Below are 18,752 nucleotides of genomic sequence, written 5' to 3'. Positions count from 1 at the left end.
GTGAGGACGTCTGGTCCAGGCTCCGTGAGGGTGTTATCTCATGAAGGGACATGGGGAGCAAAAAATGATCAGACCATCCCATGGGCATAGGGGTCAGGGCAGTGAGTGAGGGTATGTTGGTGAAAACTGGATCCAACAGATGACCAGCTACATAGGTAGTGCCAGACACCAGTTGTATTAGTTGGCAAACTGCCATATATGCAATAAAATTAGCCACATCAGGGTCGTCACTTTTCTCTAAGTGGATATTCAAGTCCCCAGTGATTGTAAAGTTGGCAGTATTAACAGCAAGCGTGCTGACCGCCTCAACAAGTGCAGCCCTTTACACAGCAGATGGCCCAGGGGGCCTATAGATCAAAAGCCCTGACATTGTGTAGTTGGGACTTAATGTAACCTTAAAAAGGGCACATTCGCATCCAGGTATAGTTTGCCTTGTAAAGGTACAGGGGTAGACCGATTTATAGATCACCCCAATACCCCCTCCCATGGTCGCCCTATTGATGGTGAGAATGCTATATCCTAATGGGAGCGCTAGACCAGGTTCAGTTATGTCGTCCGAGAGCTATGTCGTCCGAGAGGGCATCCGGAGAGGAGTCCTCCAATAAATCATAAATGTCAGCATAGTGTCTGGCTAACGATCGACTATTGAGGTTAGGGTTAAAAATCTCTATGGCCTCCTTGGAAGTAGATGGTCACCACATGTAGTTAGCGTGGAAATAGTACTGAATCCACAGCTCGAGCAACAAAAAGGCCCCTCCATTATAAGCTCACAAGACTGTCTACAATTACTCACCCCCTTCCTATAGGGTAACAACTCTTTCTTAGTGTAAGTCGGCCCAGCTTTATTAAAAATGTCAGCGTGTCTAGCGACAAACTGGCACGGACGGGCGCAGACAGGCTTGCCTTTGGCGCGCCATCGGGGCACCCGCTGCGCTTGTCGGCCTCTTGTAGCGCAATGCATCTAGTTTTAAGGGTGCCGGGTAATCAGCTGGTAGCAGCTGATTGGAGCGTGCACCGGAAGTGACAGACCCTTCCTCTAGCACGTGACCGTCTCTCCACACAAACCGAACAATCGGCGGTGGACCGGGGACTCCGTGCAGGTAGGCAGAGGGCAAATTTAAAAGCACAGTAGCAGCGTTTTTAATGAGGCTCAAGTAAAAGATACAATGCGCCAAATTATATTAAAAAGATAATGCCCAAAAAGACACAGACTGGTGCGATCAGGAGCCCTTCCCCAGGCGCTCCTATTATTCTCAGAGTAACAGTGTCAGCCTCTCTCGTGCGCTTCCGCAGCGCGTAGCGCGATGCATCTCGTTTTAAAGGTGCATAGCCCTTTTAGGTAAGCTGCAAGGGCAGCCAAATGTGCCTCAACGAAGCATTGGTAAGTTTATTTTTTGTGAGATGCATTAGGTATTGGACTATGACCGTGTCTAGATTTATGTGTTGCAATTGCATGTTTTGGCACCATGTCATATACCTCTTCCACTTGAAAGTGTAGCATTTTCTAGTAGTTGGGTCTATGCTTTCTTACTGATACATAATGTAGCGTTTTGTAGATTCGGTGTTAAATTTTGGATATTAAAGAACTCAAACTGTCACCTGCATTTCCCCTGGATTTGGGTGAATACCTTCCTTGTTGCATAGTTAGAGTGACCCTTTGGAGGGGAATTTTGACATACTGGTGTTTCGACAATTGTAGTAGGTGTGAGAACCATGGTTGACGAGGTCATCATTATGTAATGAAGATCATTGCCATGTCGGAGCTCTGGAACTTTCCTAGAACAGTTGAGATCACTGGTACAGGGGGTCAAGTGTTCACAATGATCCTCTATCAGCTTATTGACAAGGCATTCCCTAACAGCTGAATATGGTAATACCTTTGTGCTAAGTACTGGCATTTTGTGTTTTCTTGTGTTGTGAAGATGTCTAACTCCGGCCTTTTCCACAACTGGAATAATGTATCTGAAATGAAATGAAATAAAATGGTTTTTGTAGAGCGCACATAGCTGCCCTGAGGTGTCCAAGCGCTGAGACTGAGAGTGCTATTTAGATGAGACATATAAGCCGGGGAGGTGCTCTACTTGTTAAACAGGAACGTTTTCAGTTGTTTACGAAAAGACGTCAGTTCCGGAGTGGACCTTCGGTATTGGGGGAGAGCATTCCACAGCTTGGCCTCTACTATAGATTGTTTTACCTCTCTGTGTGTAACTTGCTTTTCTGCTTAACCCATCAACTTGTACATTTTCTATTCCTGGGAGGATGATTTGCTATTAATGAAATGGCCCATTTCCACATTTATGGGGCCATTTGTGACAGTGGGTATGATCCTGTCACCCTGTGCTTGTTGTAAAATATTGCTGATGTTTTGTCCGTTAGTATCTGTACAGCCCCCCAACCCCCAATCTGGTTCTGGAATGTCTTTAGTGCTAGTAAGATTTTCTTCGACTTCAGAAAGTTGATGTGTTTAGTCTCATCTTGTGCTGACCAAAAACACTAATCTTTAGTGTCTCCATGTGCACCCCTCAACCTACTATTGAGGAGTTCATAGGAATGATGATTGTTTCAATAGTCTCCCTCTGAGCTTATTCATTAGGTTCCATCTCCTCACGTTCTTGTTGACTTTATCTGTTCAACCGCTCGATCCTCCCACGTGCCTGCTGCCTGATTCCACTGATTGCTCATCCACTCCTCTACTGGTCTCATGTGTAATCCCATGTTGTGAATGAGGTGGATGCAGCAAGCCATTATCCCTCGGAGATTCATTACCATCATAGACTATAACAACCAATAGAGGCAAATTTCGACTAGCATGGCCTGGATCCTCCATATGGTTCGAAACACATTGTTAACTGGGTGTCGAGTTCTGCCCCTAGGAGCGTTTTCCTCTTTTTCTGGAGTGGTAGATGATTTTGCCCAGTTTACTGTGAACTTGTATGTAGTTGTCACTGTATCTTTGTCATGTTCTTTTTTATAACCAATCGTCTAGGTTTGGGTAAACATGTATGGCCTATTTCCTAAGGAGTACTTCTACTTCTACTATTGTCTTCTTAAAGACTCTTAGAGCTGTCTATATTCCAAATGGCAGGAATTTTTATTGGTAATGGTCCCCTTCTAGTAGAAACCTTATGTATTGTTTGTGTGCTGTGAGAATGGGGATGTGGAAGTAGGCTTCCTTGACGCTGTTGCTCGAAAGTTCTCCTTGTCCAGAAAGGGAATAACATCCTGCAAGGCTGTCATCTGAAATGTCTTTGTCTTTATGTGTCTGTTTACAAACTGCTGATCTAGAATAGGCCAAATCATCAGATCTTACTTTGGCTCTAGAAAACAAACTGAGTACACACCTGTTTTTCTTTCCTCCTGTAGCACCTACTTAATTGCATTCTTTGACATCAGCTGTTGCACCTCTTTCCAAGGGACTTGTAACTGGTTATTTTTAAATGCCTGTGCTTTGGCGATTTTCTTGGTGGTGTTTGTATAAAGTCTATGCAGTAATTGTGACAAATAATATTTACAACCCACTTTTCTGTGGAACTCACTTCCGACGTTTTTCAGGAAGTCGTTTATTCGCCCCCTATTAATGTGCTGTGTGTGAGGGCGTGGTGTCCGAGTCACATGGGTGAGCTAGAGTCAGATCCTCTGGAGCTTCCTCCTTGTTTTCCCTATGACACAAACAAATTTCTTAGGCTGTGTAGAAGTGTTTTAAAGATTTAAATTTGTGTGCATCATTAACAATGTGCAATATGCATTTACACTCATGATTTTATATTGCAGACTGATTTAATACAGTTGCTTTTGAAATACGGTTCTTATGGTGTGCACATGAGTATGTAATAATGTGCTTTAGATTGGCCATATTTTTCGATAGAATGCATCTTGAACAAATGGAAGTCATCTCTGTCACTTACGCTTAATCTCCTGTGCACATCTCCTCCCCACAGACACTGCAGCACACAGTCAAGTTGAAAATATTTTTATTGCTGTTATTGTTTTGCTCATGTCGAACCTGCTACAGTTGGATATAATATTGTTAAAATAGCTGTTTTTCCATTTCTTTGCTGGATCCATTCATTCAAAGACAGTGTTATCGTCAATGTTTCATATTTGTTCCAACATATCCAGATGATATTAGAATAGATGGTACTAAACAATTTTCTAAGGAAATGGGATAGCGCTTAGGTGTTAAGGTAATGATGATTATTTTTTCATGTGCTCTGACCTGCTGAAGAAATGATACTTTTGCTCACACCACAACAAATCTGTGGAAATATTGATTTAATATGCAAGAATTGTGTATAAAAAATGATTTTTGGGATGAGCCAAAATATTTTAAACTTCCTGTGATGCTGCAAGGGATGCTATTTTTCTGATTATTTTGCTGCCCATTGTGACTATATTTTCTGATTCTTACATACTATAATTTTGTTTCTGCGAGCCTTCATGGCATTAACTCTGTGCCTCTTATTTTTCAATTTTGTAATAAAACCCTTTAAGTTTTCATAGATCTAGAACTCAGTTATTGAGTGGAATCAAATTATCCCTATATTGGATTTTATTGATTTTATGTTTGGTAGGTGCCTTAAGGCATTGACACATTGCCTCATGAAATTGAGGTTCAACACCGTCTCCGATACAGTAAATCGCGGCAGGTCTAGTGTAGGTAAATTTTGGGATGTTTTAATTCTGGGGTACCCTCAATTTGGTCCCACAAATTTGGTAGCAGAGGATGGTTGCACGTTTAAGAACAACTCCTTTTGTTAAAGAGACCCCCTGTAGTTTCCAGATCTCTCTTTTCCCCAGTCCGTAGACATTAGTGGATTATCCCTTGTGGAGTATCCATGATCGAGATTTTGCAGAGAAACCTGATTTGCAGTGTTGTTCCTGAGTGATCTGGAGTGTAAGTATGAATAGGGTGGAATGATTTTGGTGATAGAGTGACTCTAACGTGTTTATGCTATTTTGTTGAAGTCTACATCTGAGATGGATGCTGTGTGTGAGATACTTTGCTATGCAATGCGTATACAATTGGTGGTTTGATTACTGTGATTCTTATGAATTATTTGTACTTGTGATTTATATTGAAGAAAATTTTGTTTTATTATTTTGTGGATTTGATTATAAGATTTGTCGAAATCCAAGATCGACATTTTTGTTTACTTGTCGCATAAGGTAGTGTATTTTGTGAGGCGCCACATACATGCAGACAGAGGTTTCTCAATTATTAATGCTTTCATTCAAGGAGGGTGCATGTCTAATTTAAGATGGTGCCTTTTGCTCCAAGGTGCATGGGAGTAATTGCATTAGCTAGGGTAGATTGGCGCTGGATTGGGGTGTGCCTAGTATTTATCGGATTAACAGCACTATTTCTGCAGCTGCTCTTGTTTCTAATGATGTGAAATTAGATTTATATTAACTTGATGATTTCCTTCCTTTATTTAAATATATTGTTATTGACATTTGACTACATTTATACAAACATGTATACAAGATACACATATTTGAGTATATTAAACTACATTTCCAACACCTCTCCAAATCAGTGTGGAACGGTAATGACATATAAAAGTGTTGGAAGTAATCAAAGACCATATCATGCTAAAGAAAGTTTCTTAAAAATATCCAGTGAACCTCATATTGTGAATGATGCTAGACACCAGAGTATACAAATAATATTTATGGCGATTCTATGGATTATGACTATTTAGCGCTCTATGAATATACTGACAATTGGGAGTCGTAACTGTAGTCCCATCAACACCTAAAGTGGTGTGCAATATAATAAAAGAAGATAGCAACGGATAAAGAAACCAATAATAAAGCTGTCCTGAGGGTCTGACTACTAAAGAAATGCAGAGGAACCTGCTTTAATCCTAGAATTTTAAGAATCTGAATAATCCACATGTTTACGCTGGAGGCAGGGGGGGGGTAGGGAAGGTTGGATTTTGTAATAATATGCTTTAACTTTTCATTGAGCTTGAACTCAGTTATTGAGTGGACTCAAAATAGCCTTAAATTGGAATTTTTAATGAGCTACATTTTGATGATTTGTGAGGTGCCTTAATGCAGGGACGCATCACTTCATGAAAATGTGGATAAAAACTGTTCTGATCCAGTAAATCGTGGGAGGTGCAGGTGGGGTAAGTAGTGGGGTGTCTCAATATTGGGGTACTGTCAATTTTATCCCACAGTTGTTGCCATTGTGTGGGGAACTGGGTATTGGCTGGTCCCTGGTTGTTTCCAACTTTGTGTTCCTAAATTCGTGGCCTCCTCTGGCCTCTCCTCTCTGGAGATTTCATCTGATGAATTGGGAGCCTGTAAACTGGGAGGGCTCTTATCACAATCACTGTCTCAAGTTCCTTTTTCATCTCTTCCAGAAATTGGCCCATGCCTATTCCAAAAAGCTGATTCCCAGTGAGGGGCATGCCAATAATACTTGACTGATCCTCAGATTTAAAACATAAGATATGCATTCATCCTCATGATCATACACGTAGCCAGTTGTCTGCCTGCTGGATCCGCATTTTCAAAGGTCAACTTCGGTCAGGAGTTGGTAATATTGCTCCCCCTTCCCCTCAATTATACTTTATGCTTTTTTGTGGCATTTCTCAGAGAGATGTGATATAAGGTGTTCCAAGTCCTCCAAGTATTGGTGGGCATGCTAGTTTAACAAGCAGTTTAAGTTAGCAGTCCACCATTGCATAGCTGCGCCTCTCTACATTTTCCTTCCGACAGCCTCCATCACTTTGCTCTCTTTCAGCCGGGGAGGGGGTGGGGTCCATGGATGCAGTGTAGGCCTCCAGAAAACTATTTGCCCACTTGCTATGGTGAGTCAGATTTCATCAGGGCAAGCTGTATTTAGGGCGTACAAGCCCGTTCTGGTGAGTTGATAAACAACTGTTCTGTTCACTCGGAAAGTAAAGAAGCAATTATGATGCCTGAAAATCTTGTCACATTTGCTCTGTGTTCAGAGAGGGAGGTCAGAAGTCAGTTTATGTCTTCTTACAATTACTTTACTTTCTTTGACTGCAGAGCTCCAGCGTTTTGTAAAGTGAACTGCCTGCCCTGCTGTACAAAATGTGTGAAATCAAAGGCTGTCAGGTTTTTTCTAACACACAGCATTCAAATAGCTAATAAGTGAACTGTACAAATATTTCACAATATATTTCAATAGGTATGAGATACCATTTTCTGTGTGAAGAAAACATATTTTAATAGGATGCAAACAAATCAGAACACTTTACTTGGTGATGTTCAAATGATAAATGTGTTTGCAGAAACCCAATTTTCACAGATTTTCGTTTATACAGTATACCGTTTTATCCGTAAAACTGCATATTAATGGGAATGTTTTGGTCATATTAATGGGAAATTTACTGTCTGTAAGTGACTGTGCTCTACCACAGCATGTTACAGAGCCATATGTACAAACCTTGTTTGAGGTCGCAAACGTCCCAGTTAGCAGAATCTGGTAAGTTGCAACCGCAAAAAAGGTTTTCAAAATGTAAAAAACCCAAATTGCGATTCAGTAAAATGTTTTCGAATTCCAATTTGGGTTTGCTGATCAGTATTTGGAAAGGGTGTGTTTAGGGAGTACCTTCCTAATTCCGATTTGCAGTGGTACGTATGAATGTTTTGCAACCAATTTACGGTCGGGAAATATCCCTTTTTAACCGTCACCTCAAGGGTGGTGGTAACCATTCGCAAACAGGAAGGGGTCCCCATGGGACTCCTCCTCCTTTGTAAATGCTGATACAAATATTTTTTAAAAGAGCAGGCCGTGTTCCCGTGGACCACTGCCTACTCTTAAAAAATGAAACCTAAACATTTCATTTTCTTTCTTTTTAAACACATCCCTTTTTCCTTTAAGGAAAACGGGCTGCATTAAAAAGAAAAAAAAGATTGCTTTATTAAAAAGCAATGAAACACAGTTGTCTGCTGACCCCAGCAGTCCAATATCCCTGTGAGAGATGCAATTCCTAATGGGTCGCAAACTGCAACCTACCTCATTAATATTCATGAGCTAGGTATATTGTAACCCCATTAGTATTCGCTATTTCCAACTTCTATGTTTTTGTACATTTGGGCTTGCAGTTTCCTAATTGTGATTCACAATTAGGAAATTGCAATCCCTCAATTCTATACACATGGCCCCATATTTATTCAAAGTGATCTTTTAAACATGAACTGAGAAACACTCCTGCCTCTCCCCTGATAGCTATGCTTTTAGTGAACTAGAAGGCAAATCTGGGATCATATGTACACTACATGTGGGCTAGATTCTTATTATACATGCAGCAAGTTTTAGTCTATTTAATCAAACAAATGAGTTTTTCTGCACAGCAGAAATGTTGAACTCACATATTTGAAGGTGTTCTCAAATGTAATAATGAATAAAAAGATGGTACTGTAAAATAGAATATTTGCCTAGAATCACACAATTTGAGACCAGTTTACAGGTCGAGTACATTACAGTTAGGTCAAGTAGATAATTCAAGTTACTTGACCTGCAGTCCTAGTAACATTTTTATGGTTTTCCGATACCTGCAGGGGACATGGCCCTTTTTCTAGCCGTGACCACAATAAGCGGGTCTGGCTTGACATGCCCCTGTATTTACTAAGGGTATTGAGTGGAAGCTCTGTATTTCTTTTTTATGCCATTGATGGTCTCAAGAAGATTTCCTTACCCTACTGTACTATACTGGGCAGAATCCGGAGGTACTGGTTCTTTATATAAACCTGACTGAGTGTTTCATGAAGAAAACATGTATTCTCTTTCACCACTTCCATCTCCACTCCAAAGGCTTCTACTGTTTTTTCTTTACAACTGCATGGTATGTGGGGATATCATCTTGAGGGGATGGGCTTGAAGGATAGATTCTATCTCCTCTTGAGGCGAGTCAGCCTCGATGTCTTCCCACAGCATTTCTCCCTGTGGGATGGTGTGGAACGCTAAGTCTGTGGCGTCAGCACTGAAAATTAACTCCTCTTTCCCATTTATATATCCTGACCTGTCTCAAGTGTTTCTTCCTGCTCTGTCGAGATGAACTCCTGTGCCAGATTTGTTGCTTCCTTCCAAGATATAACAGCTTTATTCCTCTTCATTAAATTTTCTGCTTCCAAAGCCCTTTTCTTTCTATAAACATTGATGACGTTGGATGTCTTAGGTTGCCCATAGACCTCTTCCTTCAAGGGCACCCGCCCCTCCTTTCCTTACCATGCTTAATCATCCTCGGAAGTCAAGGCAAAGTCTTTCAGAGGGCATTTACGGGTGAGCTTTTCTTTCCTGGTAGGAAGGAAAGGTCGCTGAGCTCCTTCAACTGCATGTTTCTTTGGTGTTGATGGCTTAAATTTGTGATTCTATGCTCTTGCTGGAAGGACCTTAAATGTCTTGAGCTTAACATCTTGGGCATATGTTTGGATACCTTTTCCGTCGCATCTCAGGTGTTTTAAGGGCATGCAGCACTGTGGGTTTAGGGTCTCTGCTTTGTTGTTTTTTTTACCTCATGTCTCGAGCTCGACAGTTTGGTGTTCCCACTGAGACTCTTGTGACTCCATATCGTCATCATCAGAGAAACCCATCCCTTCCATTGACAGAGCACTCCTTCTTTTCTTTTCCATCTCAGATAGCCCTGCCTAATCTGCATTTGTCCTAAAAGAATTTTGTCTCTGGGAACCAGCGTTTTTGGTTTAAATTATAAGCATGGATGCAGTTCTCCAACTTATGGTCATGAGGCAGACATAACATACAGAATGGGTGTACATCGTTCAGAGACAACTTTTGATGGTGGTTTGGGCAAAACTTGATGAGTGTGCTCATGCTCTAAATGGTGTTGAGGGACCCCAGGTATCCCATCTTGACTACCTCACATAAACTGAATGTTGATTGCCCCCCAACAACCCCCTGATAAACCTCCCTCCAGCGTTGAGCGCCCATCTCGGCTATTCCCTCAACTGCTTTCTGCTATTTTTTAAGAACTTCTCGCCGACCTGCACTGAAAAAAACATTGCGAGCTCTTTAATGCACTCTGTACCCAACGGCGGAAAAATGAATCTAACATGGTGGGGATGCAAATGGGCATTGTGGGATTGCTAATAAATTCATATGGGGCTACGCCTATGTCAACTCCTACCCGACAGCTAATAGGCCAAAGTTTTAGGAAAACAAAGACAGTTCCTGACCCAACTACTAGATGTCAGAATGTTGTGAAGCATGTTAATTTAGAGGAGACCTCATGCTGCAAATGGATGTATTCTTAACACCTTCATGACCCACTGACCGGTACTGTCAAAAACTCACACTGCCTTTGATCTCAACTTCAGAGCTCTGAATTGCGTTTCTTTACAAACACTCACAACTAAAACTCACCCAGATACTAGAGGTGACTTAATTCACAGTATGCACTTTCTATCAGCAATATGCTCCACGAAAAAAGAAACGAGAGAAACACAACACCCTGGAATGTAGCAAACCCTCTTAGGGAATGCAGGATTATGTTAATACATGAAATGTAAACATGAACTACATCGCTTACATGCAATACCCTAACAGTTTTTATAGTCACTGTTTAGAAATCGAGCTGTGTTTTGCCAGCAAAGATAATTTACGACATGAAGATCCAGCCCGATAGAGACCCATTTCAATGTCAGTTTTTAATTACTTCCAGGTTTGAGGCCAGACTTACTAAAAGCCAGTTTAACATCAGTCTAATATCTTGAAACTCGTTTTGAAAATACTTTTGTAAGTTATAAGCAAACATTTTCTATCTACGCACCTTGTACCTAACTACCTCAACTATTACATTGTATTACTCTATCACCCCCGTGTCCTGTAAAGCGCTCTGATATCTGCAAAGATCTTGTTCGCGCTATATAAAACTTTCGAAATAAAATAAAATTAAAATAAAGTAATTTGGAGGACTACAGATTTTATTTTTATCAGATTGTGTCATTGTTTGCAACCTGCTTCTTCTCTACTTAAATATTACATTGTAATTATATTCAAAATGCACGAGAAGAATTAAGAAAGCCAAAATGGGCGGTCGGGCTTTTTTTTTTATCTAGCCCCCACTCATTGGAACAGTCTCCCTGATCAGATTCGTGCATGCTCAATCCTTTAAGAAATTGCTTAAGACCTGGCTGTTTTAAGATTCCTCTACTCATTAGGTGACCTCCTCTCTGGTGCCGAGAGATCCCCCTGGGGATGATTCGCTGTGCAATACAAATGAGTAAATAAATAATATTAATAATTACATTTCAAAAAGGAAAACCCCACAGAAAGTGAGACCAATTTAGCCAGTTCTCCCCATATGTACTACTCTGCATTGATCTACAAAACCACCTTAATTTTCTCCTGGGTTTTCAAGTTTGAGAGGTTGTTCTCTTTGTGGCATAAAACCTAATAATTAGGTTTAGAATGACATAGGTGTTTTGTGGGCATCCACATAAAAGTGTGTATGTTTTCAGAACCTCCCTATCTACTCACAAATAACACACTAAAGAAGATGCTGAATTGCTCTGCCTCTAGTAGACAGTGATTCTAGGTTTGTGAGCCTGAACTCTGCTCTATCTTAATCATGCCAAACAGCATCCAAAGGCCAACAAGTGTACGGCACTGAGGGTAAGATTCGCTGGGGCCAACACACAAAGGATATGACCAAAACATTCAAGAACTGGCTGGGAAACTCAGTGAGCGGAGGGAGGCAGGACCCTTCTGGGGGCTCTTCACAAGAGCTGGACCTTACTCAGCAAATTGTCCACTCCTGTGGTGCCATCATTTAAAGTTGTGTTTCAGTCCTATCAGTTACTACCAGAAACAAACCCCCAGCGTTCTCTTTCATGGACTTTACACCTGTCGGAGGTGAATAGTAAAATCAGCAGTTTTACCTACCCTGCATTGGCTTGGATGTGTGAATGTTGTAGACCTCATATGGTAGAGACCAGGAGCCCTTCTTTTGACGACCTTCTTGCTGTTTATAAATAAAAACATTCAAAGGCGAGCTAAAAGGATTTGCGCTTACACAACTCAGAGGCGAATCCCGGAGGCAGTAACCCATGGATTTCAGCGTGGAGTTTTTAAAGGTAAAGAGTCCAATCAGCAGATGATGCCATTTCAAGACCAGGACAAGATGCAGGTCCAGTACTATGGACCGCTCTGAGGGCGAAGGCACCTATGACATGATGGGAAGCGGGGTTCCACCCTGAGAGACACATACTGATTTGCTTCAACAAGCTTACCTTTTCTAAAAGAAAAATATTTAGAGAACGTTTCCCAGGAGATTTACCAGATGATGTAATTGGACTGTCGTGCATGAAAGAAAAAACAATCAGAACACTCAAAGGAATACAAAATGATTGACAACGTGCACACAAACAAGATGTTTTATTCTACTTCCCGGCACACATCATTACATGAAAATGAGTTCTTCAATACACAGTACCCACTAATGATTCATGGCGTGTACTTTTCGACTTCAAGATGAAATGTGTTTGACCAATAATCAAACATTTAACACACATCAATTATATACATACATTACAATAATACTGCATTACCACCTTGTGTACATTATAAAATGGCCTCAAAAAGACACTGTCAAGGTATTAACTAGAGTACAAGGTGAAGCAAGTGATATATATAAAAAAGCATTCAAATAACATTATTCCTTCAGATGTTTACAGCTCTATATTCGGTAGGTACAAGAAAGGGTTAATGGCATGGCATCCCCATGAATAGCATGCTATATGCAACGTACAGACACAGATGTACCAGTGGTCCTTTTGAAAACGCTATAAGTGGAAAGGGAGTTTTTCTTTCATTCATGTAAATATAAAAGATGATGAGGATGGGCAATGATGTGTTTCAGGAAAATCAACAAAAAGCGCAAAACCAGTGGATAAAAGTGGAAACAGAAGCGGATTCAACTTGAAACAAATATTAAGAATAAGGAACATTTGCAACACATAAAAAGCATAATATCCCAGGGATTTACAGGTACATGGAGATTTATAAAAGCAAGAGGGAGGGATGTGATGGATGCTCTTAAGGTAAGATCCTGTTGCCACTGGATATGAAAAGACGTACAGTGGCACAAGGATTCAGCAACTACTCTACCATGCTGGTTTTGATCGGACCCCAGGTATAGTGATTACAATAGCTAGCCACCGGGCACTGAGCTCAGTAGCACTTGTTAGTGCCGGTGATGGGTTCCAGTGCATTTACCATGCAACGGATATCCACTGCAAACCATCACAGTGGGTTCTCTGGCTGGACATCAGTGAGATTGTAGGACTGGATTATGGAGTGCAACCTGAACTCTCCCCCTCACACAGGGATCCGTGCTTGCTGCTGAGCACTATGGTGATGGACAGTTGCCGGTGCTTTTTCTCATACTTTCTACCAAGGGTGCAAACAACAACCTAAGGTTTTCTAAATGTATCAATGCAATTAACTTTGCAGACTGCAATATTCCAAAAGAGTCACTCAATACTCACTAGAGAATGGACTGTGATTATTTAAATAGTGCAAATGATCACAGGTGGGCGAAGTGATCATGGGTCACCGCCCATGTGTTAAATAACACTGGCGGATAAATGAAGAACTGAGGCAAACACTGATCAATATCATACTTCCCTTGAGCAGTTTTACTGGCCACAGTTCATGTGTGAGCTAAATTCCCCCAGTCCTGGCCTAAGTCAAGCAGAAGTTAGTTCTCTATTTGGACGCACTAAGATATTAGAAGTAGCGTCCATCATCAAGATTTGCTGGAGCGCCCGAGTGCTGCGGGAACTCACTGGTAAGCGCAACTGTTTGAATTCTTATTATTGGCAAAAGAGTTGCTCCGATCCCTGTCCGAACGCAAATTACTGGTGCGTTAGACAAAGACTCTTCTAATATCAATGGCTATGAATGATATTAATGAAATCTAAGCTACTGATCATGATGTAGAGGTCACCCCAGGAGCCAGGTATGCCAGCTATCAAAATCATACTTGACAGCCAGAATCAATCCAAATTGTATTCAGTTGTGTCGTTTCTCCTTGGAGACCTTCTGTAAACTGCGGTCTTGTGAATTCGTCAAAGTGTGCTTAATCTAGCTGCCCATGACGTTAAAGAAAAGGAAGTTGAAGTAAAAACAATTGCTTTTTTTAAGGGAAAAAAAACTAGATTTGGAAATATTAAATACATGGCAATAAAAGTTGCGAGGTTATACCATACTTACATGCAGTGGTGAGAGCACATCCGGATAGATTTGTCATGAGCATTTATTCCGTGCACAGCCAAGGACTACTGTGAAAAGAGGCAACAGATACAGAAAGAAAAGAGAGGTATAGCAGTAACAAACAAGACAAGGCCTATGGGTTATATACAAAAAACACAGGCAATTAGCTTTCAAAGGCTATGGAGCTATGAGTTTTATGTAGTGATTTTCTGTAGGCAAGAAAGGACTTAAATACATTTACAGTGCTCAAAATTGAATAGTTTAGTGGTTCTATGTGTGTTTTTCCCCCCTCTCCCACCTTAAGGCAAACTAGATAGAATAGTTATTTAAGTACGTTAAGACTAGACAAAAAGACAGCCAACATTAGTCATCATGCTGTTACTTGGCAAAGAAAAACAGTTAAAAACAAATTAGCGTATAAGACAAGGAACACTAAAAAAAAGTAGCAGTCAGGCATAAGAAAGCAAAAGCAATGAGTGACCACATACAGCTTGATTGTTAGGAAACTGTTCTCAAACTATGAGAAAACAAATTGCGGATCATACCTCTAACCAGAAAAGTGGAAAACAGAATTTGATTCCGTTTTCATCACACTGGCTGGTATCTGTGCAAAAATCAATCCGCTTCGTCCCTGCTTCCGGACAGAGGGAAGAGCAAAGCCCTCGCCTGCAATAACTGTCTAGCAAAATGTATGTGCGCTCTGACCACTGGTTCCTGCATCAGTCATCAGTGTGATTCTCGACCCTCCAATACTAAGAAAGATTTGTTTTTATCCTTCCCCCAGATCCAAGTTAGGCTGTTTCAATAACGTGTGAAGATCCTGCTCTAGAATCCTTACACGGATTGTATCTACAAAACCACCACTTTCACTATCCCAATGTGAGGACAGAGCAGGAAGGATTGGTAAGTGTGAGTGTAGTGAAACTTGTGCATCATTTGTGAGCTATAGAGAAAAGAAACATGAAACTACCTAGCTATGAGCAGGGCAAAGCTGGCAGAAGATCAGCAGGAGGGAAAGAAATCCAGAAGTCATAGAGTAAACATGGGCCGCCACCTCTTGGAATGTATCAGAAAGGGAAAGACCCTGTCCAGAAAGGAAATGGCATTAAAGATATAAAAGGACACAAATTAAGTCAATTTCTTTCAAGTACGTCAAAGGAAGCATGTCACGTTAAAAGTTCACTTGTAAACCTAAAGGTAAAAGGAAAAAGGAGATGTCCACCTAGAATCAAGCAATTCATGCTCCCACTTCTCACTACCAGTGCTCCCTTTGCCTCAGGTCAAGGAGTCCCACCAGCAGTTAGCCCTGGACCTCATACCAGGACGGAGCGCACTGCGAGCATGTGATGGAGGGCTGGGATGAGAAACGCAGGGAACAGGATTAAGAGGTGCAACCCTGCTCCCCACAAAAGAAAATGGTTCAGACGAGAAGCTGGAGTTTTCGCTGAAAATGAATTTGGTGTTCTCATCCACAGTCCGCTTACATGAAGAAGGAGAGGAGTCAGACAAACAGGTGCAAGGGAGAATGAGGAGGTAGCCAGGAATATCTCAAAATGTTATTACAGATAGCCCCGAAAGGTCGATTATTCAGTGGTATATTAGCAGTAGGTAGGGAATGTGTCTGGAGAAGATTCAAGACTTCATTGACTCAGCGATCAAGTCTACATTTTGGTTTCTCAACACACAAGTAATATTGGCTTGCTCTAGCCTTGGTCAGTGTTGCTTTGCAAAGCGAATCAGCCGGGTTATTTACCAGCAGAATCATTTCCTGGACCAATTAGGATTAACATCACAACAACAAAGTGGACGTAGTTTGTGATTATTTGAAGTCCCCAAGTTTATGTTTTAAGCATAGGATATATATATATATATATATATATATATATATATATATATATATATTATGTTCTTTCACGAATCAGGAAGGAGTTATTGCTAAGTACAGATTTGAGAGGCACAATTTTGAAAGTGAAATTGAAGATTGGGCTGGTCTGCACAACTGTACCTGTTGTGCCTGGTTCGTAATCATTTTTGACAACGCTCAGATGGACCTTTTTTGTAATTCATTTGATTCATTCATAGAATGTTGCCCTACTGTAAATTTTAAAACAATCTCTGGAGCGATACGACTGTTTCAGTCTTGACCCCTGCCTTTTTCTCCTGAGTGGAATACATCAACAACTGACTGAAAAAAAATGTCTGCAAACAGCCAAGTGTTCACCCAAGATGGACATACTTGTAATAATTCAGCAATCTTGGCAGGTGCACTAGCGCACATGCCATCCTTTGCCAACTGTAAAGGATGGTGTCAACAGACGCTGTTCCTTTTTTACAGCTGTAGAAATGAACTGAATACACATTCATGATCCGCAATCTGCAGAAAAGACTTCAGTCAGCTTATGTGTGTTTATCAACTAAGGCACAGCTTTCTTCAGTTCTTTTTTTTGTTGTTGCATGGAACACTGTCCGATAAATCGAAATGAACTCCCACTGGAGAAACATGGAAAGGTTTATTTCTTTAACTGACAGACCGAGCCAATATGACCTGCAAGGGGGAAAATGACCTTTTTATGAATGCAAGTTGAAGGTGTAATCTTCCTCATTCATTCACCCCATCGCCTGTCTCCCAAAAGGATCGATTAATTAAATGAGTTAATTGTTATTTTGCCCAAATACACAGATGTCAGAAACACAGTACTGCTAAAGCAGGTGAATGCGGGACCATCCTTGGCTTGCCAGGCTTTATGTGAAGCTTGCACTGCAAGTTGAAGAAAACAAAACAAAAACAAACACAAAATAATTAGAAACAGAAATTGCCTGCCCTCAATACCCCCATTAACCCAAGGCTACACCTCAAAAAGGAAAAATGCTGCCAAAACAATTATTAGAGCCAGACTCCAGCATTCACCTTCGGCAGATGCTCATGCACTAATCAAGAAATCAGAACATTATCTCATACTCTAACATCAAGAGCCACACATGACAAGTCAGTACACACCGTTAGTTAAAGTTGACATCTAGTTTCTTTTTCTTTTGTAACTTACCAACTGTTACCTTTTCCAGTATATTGTACTGGTGCACTGAAAGTTAATCTGTGTGTATGTGTCGGTATTCAATTTTCAATCCACAAAAGAAATCATTATAAATAGCTTGCTCCACAAATCGAACACACTTGTTAGACTAGAATGAAGTGGCTAGATTTGCATTGCAGCCTCAATCATTTATTTCTTTGAGAGACCCCCAGCAGCAGTTGTCAGGTGCAGAGTATGCCATGGAGTGGGGGAAAGAGGCTAAATGCATAGTGGTTTCAGGGCAATATCTCAAAATCCCTTAACTTCTAAACTTTAGTCCTCGAGTTGCGCAACGTCTATACTACCAGAGAGGTAAGTTACTCTTCTCTTCCTCCGACAGCGTCGCTAGATGGAACAGCTCAATACTGGACATATAAAACATGTACAGGGTACATATATTCAGCCGTGTGTGTATATTACAATTCAGCATCAAGACCGACCCCCCAGTAATGGAATAACTGGCGTCAAGAACAGTCAAACTGGGGACGAGGACTGAGGGGAAGCTTGCAAGATCCTCACAGCAGAGGCAAGAAGAAGGAATAACAAAGCACGAATCGCGTCTCTCACCTACCCTTTTCAGAGGCAGAGTGTAAGGCCAAGCAGCAAAGCCGCAGAGTGGAGCTAACAAACAGGGAGAAAACAAAAGGAATTTGGAGCCCTCCCTTACCAGGAGCCGGAGCCACATATTTGAAGGTCCTATGCTTTCAAGGAACGGGAGGTTCCCAGCTTAATTAACTGCAAAAGAGTCCCCATGTCCCGGCCCAGTTCGTGTACCATACCATGCTTCCAGAAAGAACACATTCATTCGAGCCCCCTCATTTGAGTACTTACTCAAGCGCTTTGTCTTTACTTTTAATCATGCGTAACCCCACTTTCTTTCACAGAAGGCTGCGACTTAGAAGGGGAAGAAGCTGGCATTGAAAGGCAGGAGGAGAAAGACACACCCAGCAAGACAGACAGAACAAGGAACACTGAAGGACACCGCCATAAAACCTAAAGATGTCTATATGTCTCGACTAGGCCCAAAAGGGGAAGCCAAAGCCCACACCATAGAACCTTGCCTGGATAATCAAAAGGTAATGGGCGATCCGAAACTGGGCAGTAACTATTAAACGCCTCTACTTCTGCAAAAGTAGTCAAACTTTGCAGAACATCCCAGAAAGAGCCCTGTATATCCTCTGGCAGAACGGTGGCATAGTTAGCATAAGTCTGAAGCACTTATAGGGAAGAATTCCAGAACACCTCCCTGCCCAAGTGCTCAACCAGCAGAGGACTTGTTACTCGAGTGGTTCCCTAATAATTCCGTATAGTAAAACCCCCAACTTTATAGGATCTTAGCCGCAATTATGAACGCCCAGAATCTCACTTCCCGACTAGTCAGCCCATTAACGCTCATTTACAAGCTGCAGTTCCACGTATAAACCACACTCCAGACGGATCCATGCCTTGGCTGGAAGGCAGCACCA

The 18,752-nt window shown here is 41.3% G+C and overlaps 1 protein-coding gene across 3 annotated transcripts in view; it reads right to left on the bottom strand.

Annotated features, from left to right (window-relative positions):
- Positions 1-18,752, bottom strand: part of SEPTIN11 (septin 11) — a 964,023-nt gene that overhangs the window by 61,543 nt on the left and 883,728 nt on the right. Inside the window, exon 10 of one of the 3 annotated variants that reach the window (XM_086961789.1) lies at positions 14,216-14,283. The exons of 1 other annotated variant lie outside the window; for it this stretch is intronic. In XM_086961789.1, the coding sequence (XP_086817915.1) occupies positions 14,259-14,283 (25 nt within the window). In that variant the 3' untranslated portion in view covers positions 14,216-14,258. Of the gene's footprint in view, positions 1-14,215; positions 14,284-16,653; positions 16,974-18,752 lie in introns of those variants that run through there. One more of the 3 variants, XM_086961790.1, reaches the window with a different exon arrangement.

Source organism: Lissotriton vulgaris, chromosome 3_1, assembly GCF_964263255.1.
Source record: "Lissotriton vulgaris chromosome 3_1, aLisVul1.2, whole genome shotgun sequence".
NCBI lineage: Eukaryota > Metazoa > Chordata > Amphibia > Caudata > Salamandridae > Lissotriton > Lissotriton vulgaris.
The sequence above is the reverse complement of the archived record's forward strand: the minus strand, read 5'-3'. Positions and strand labels throughout refer to the sequence as shown.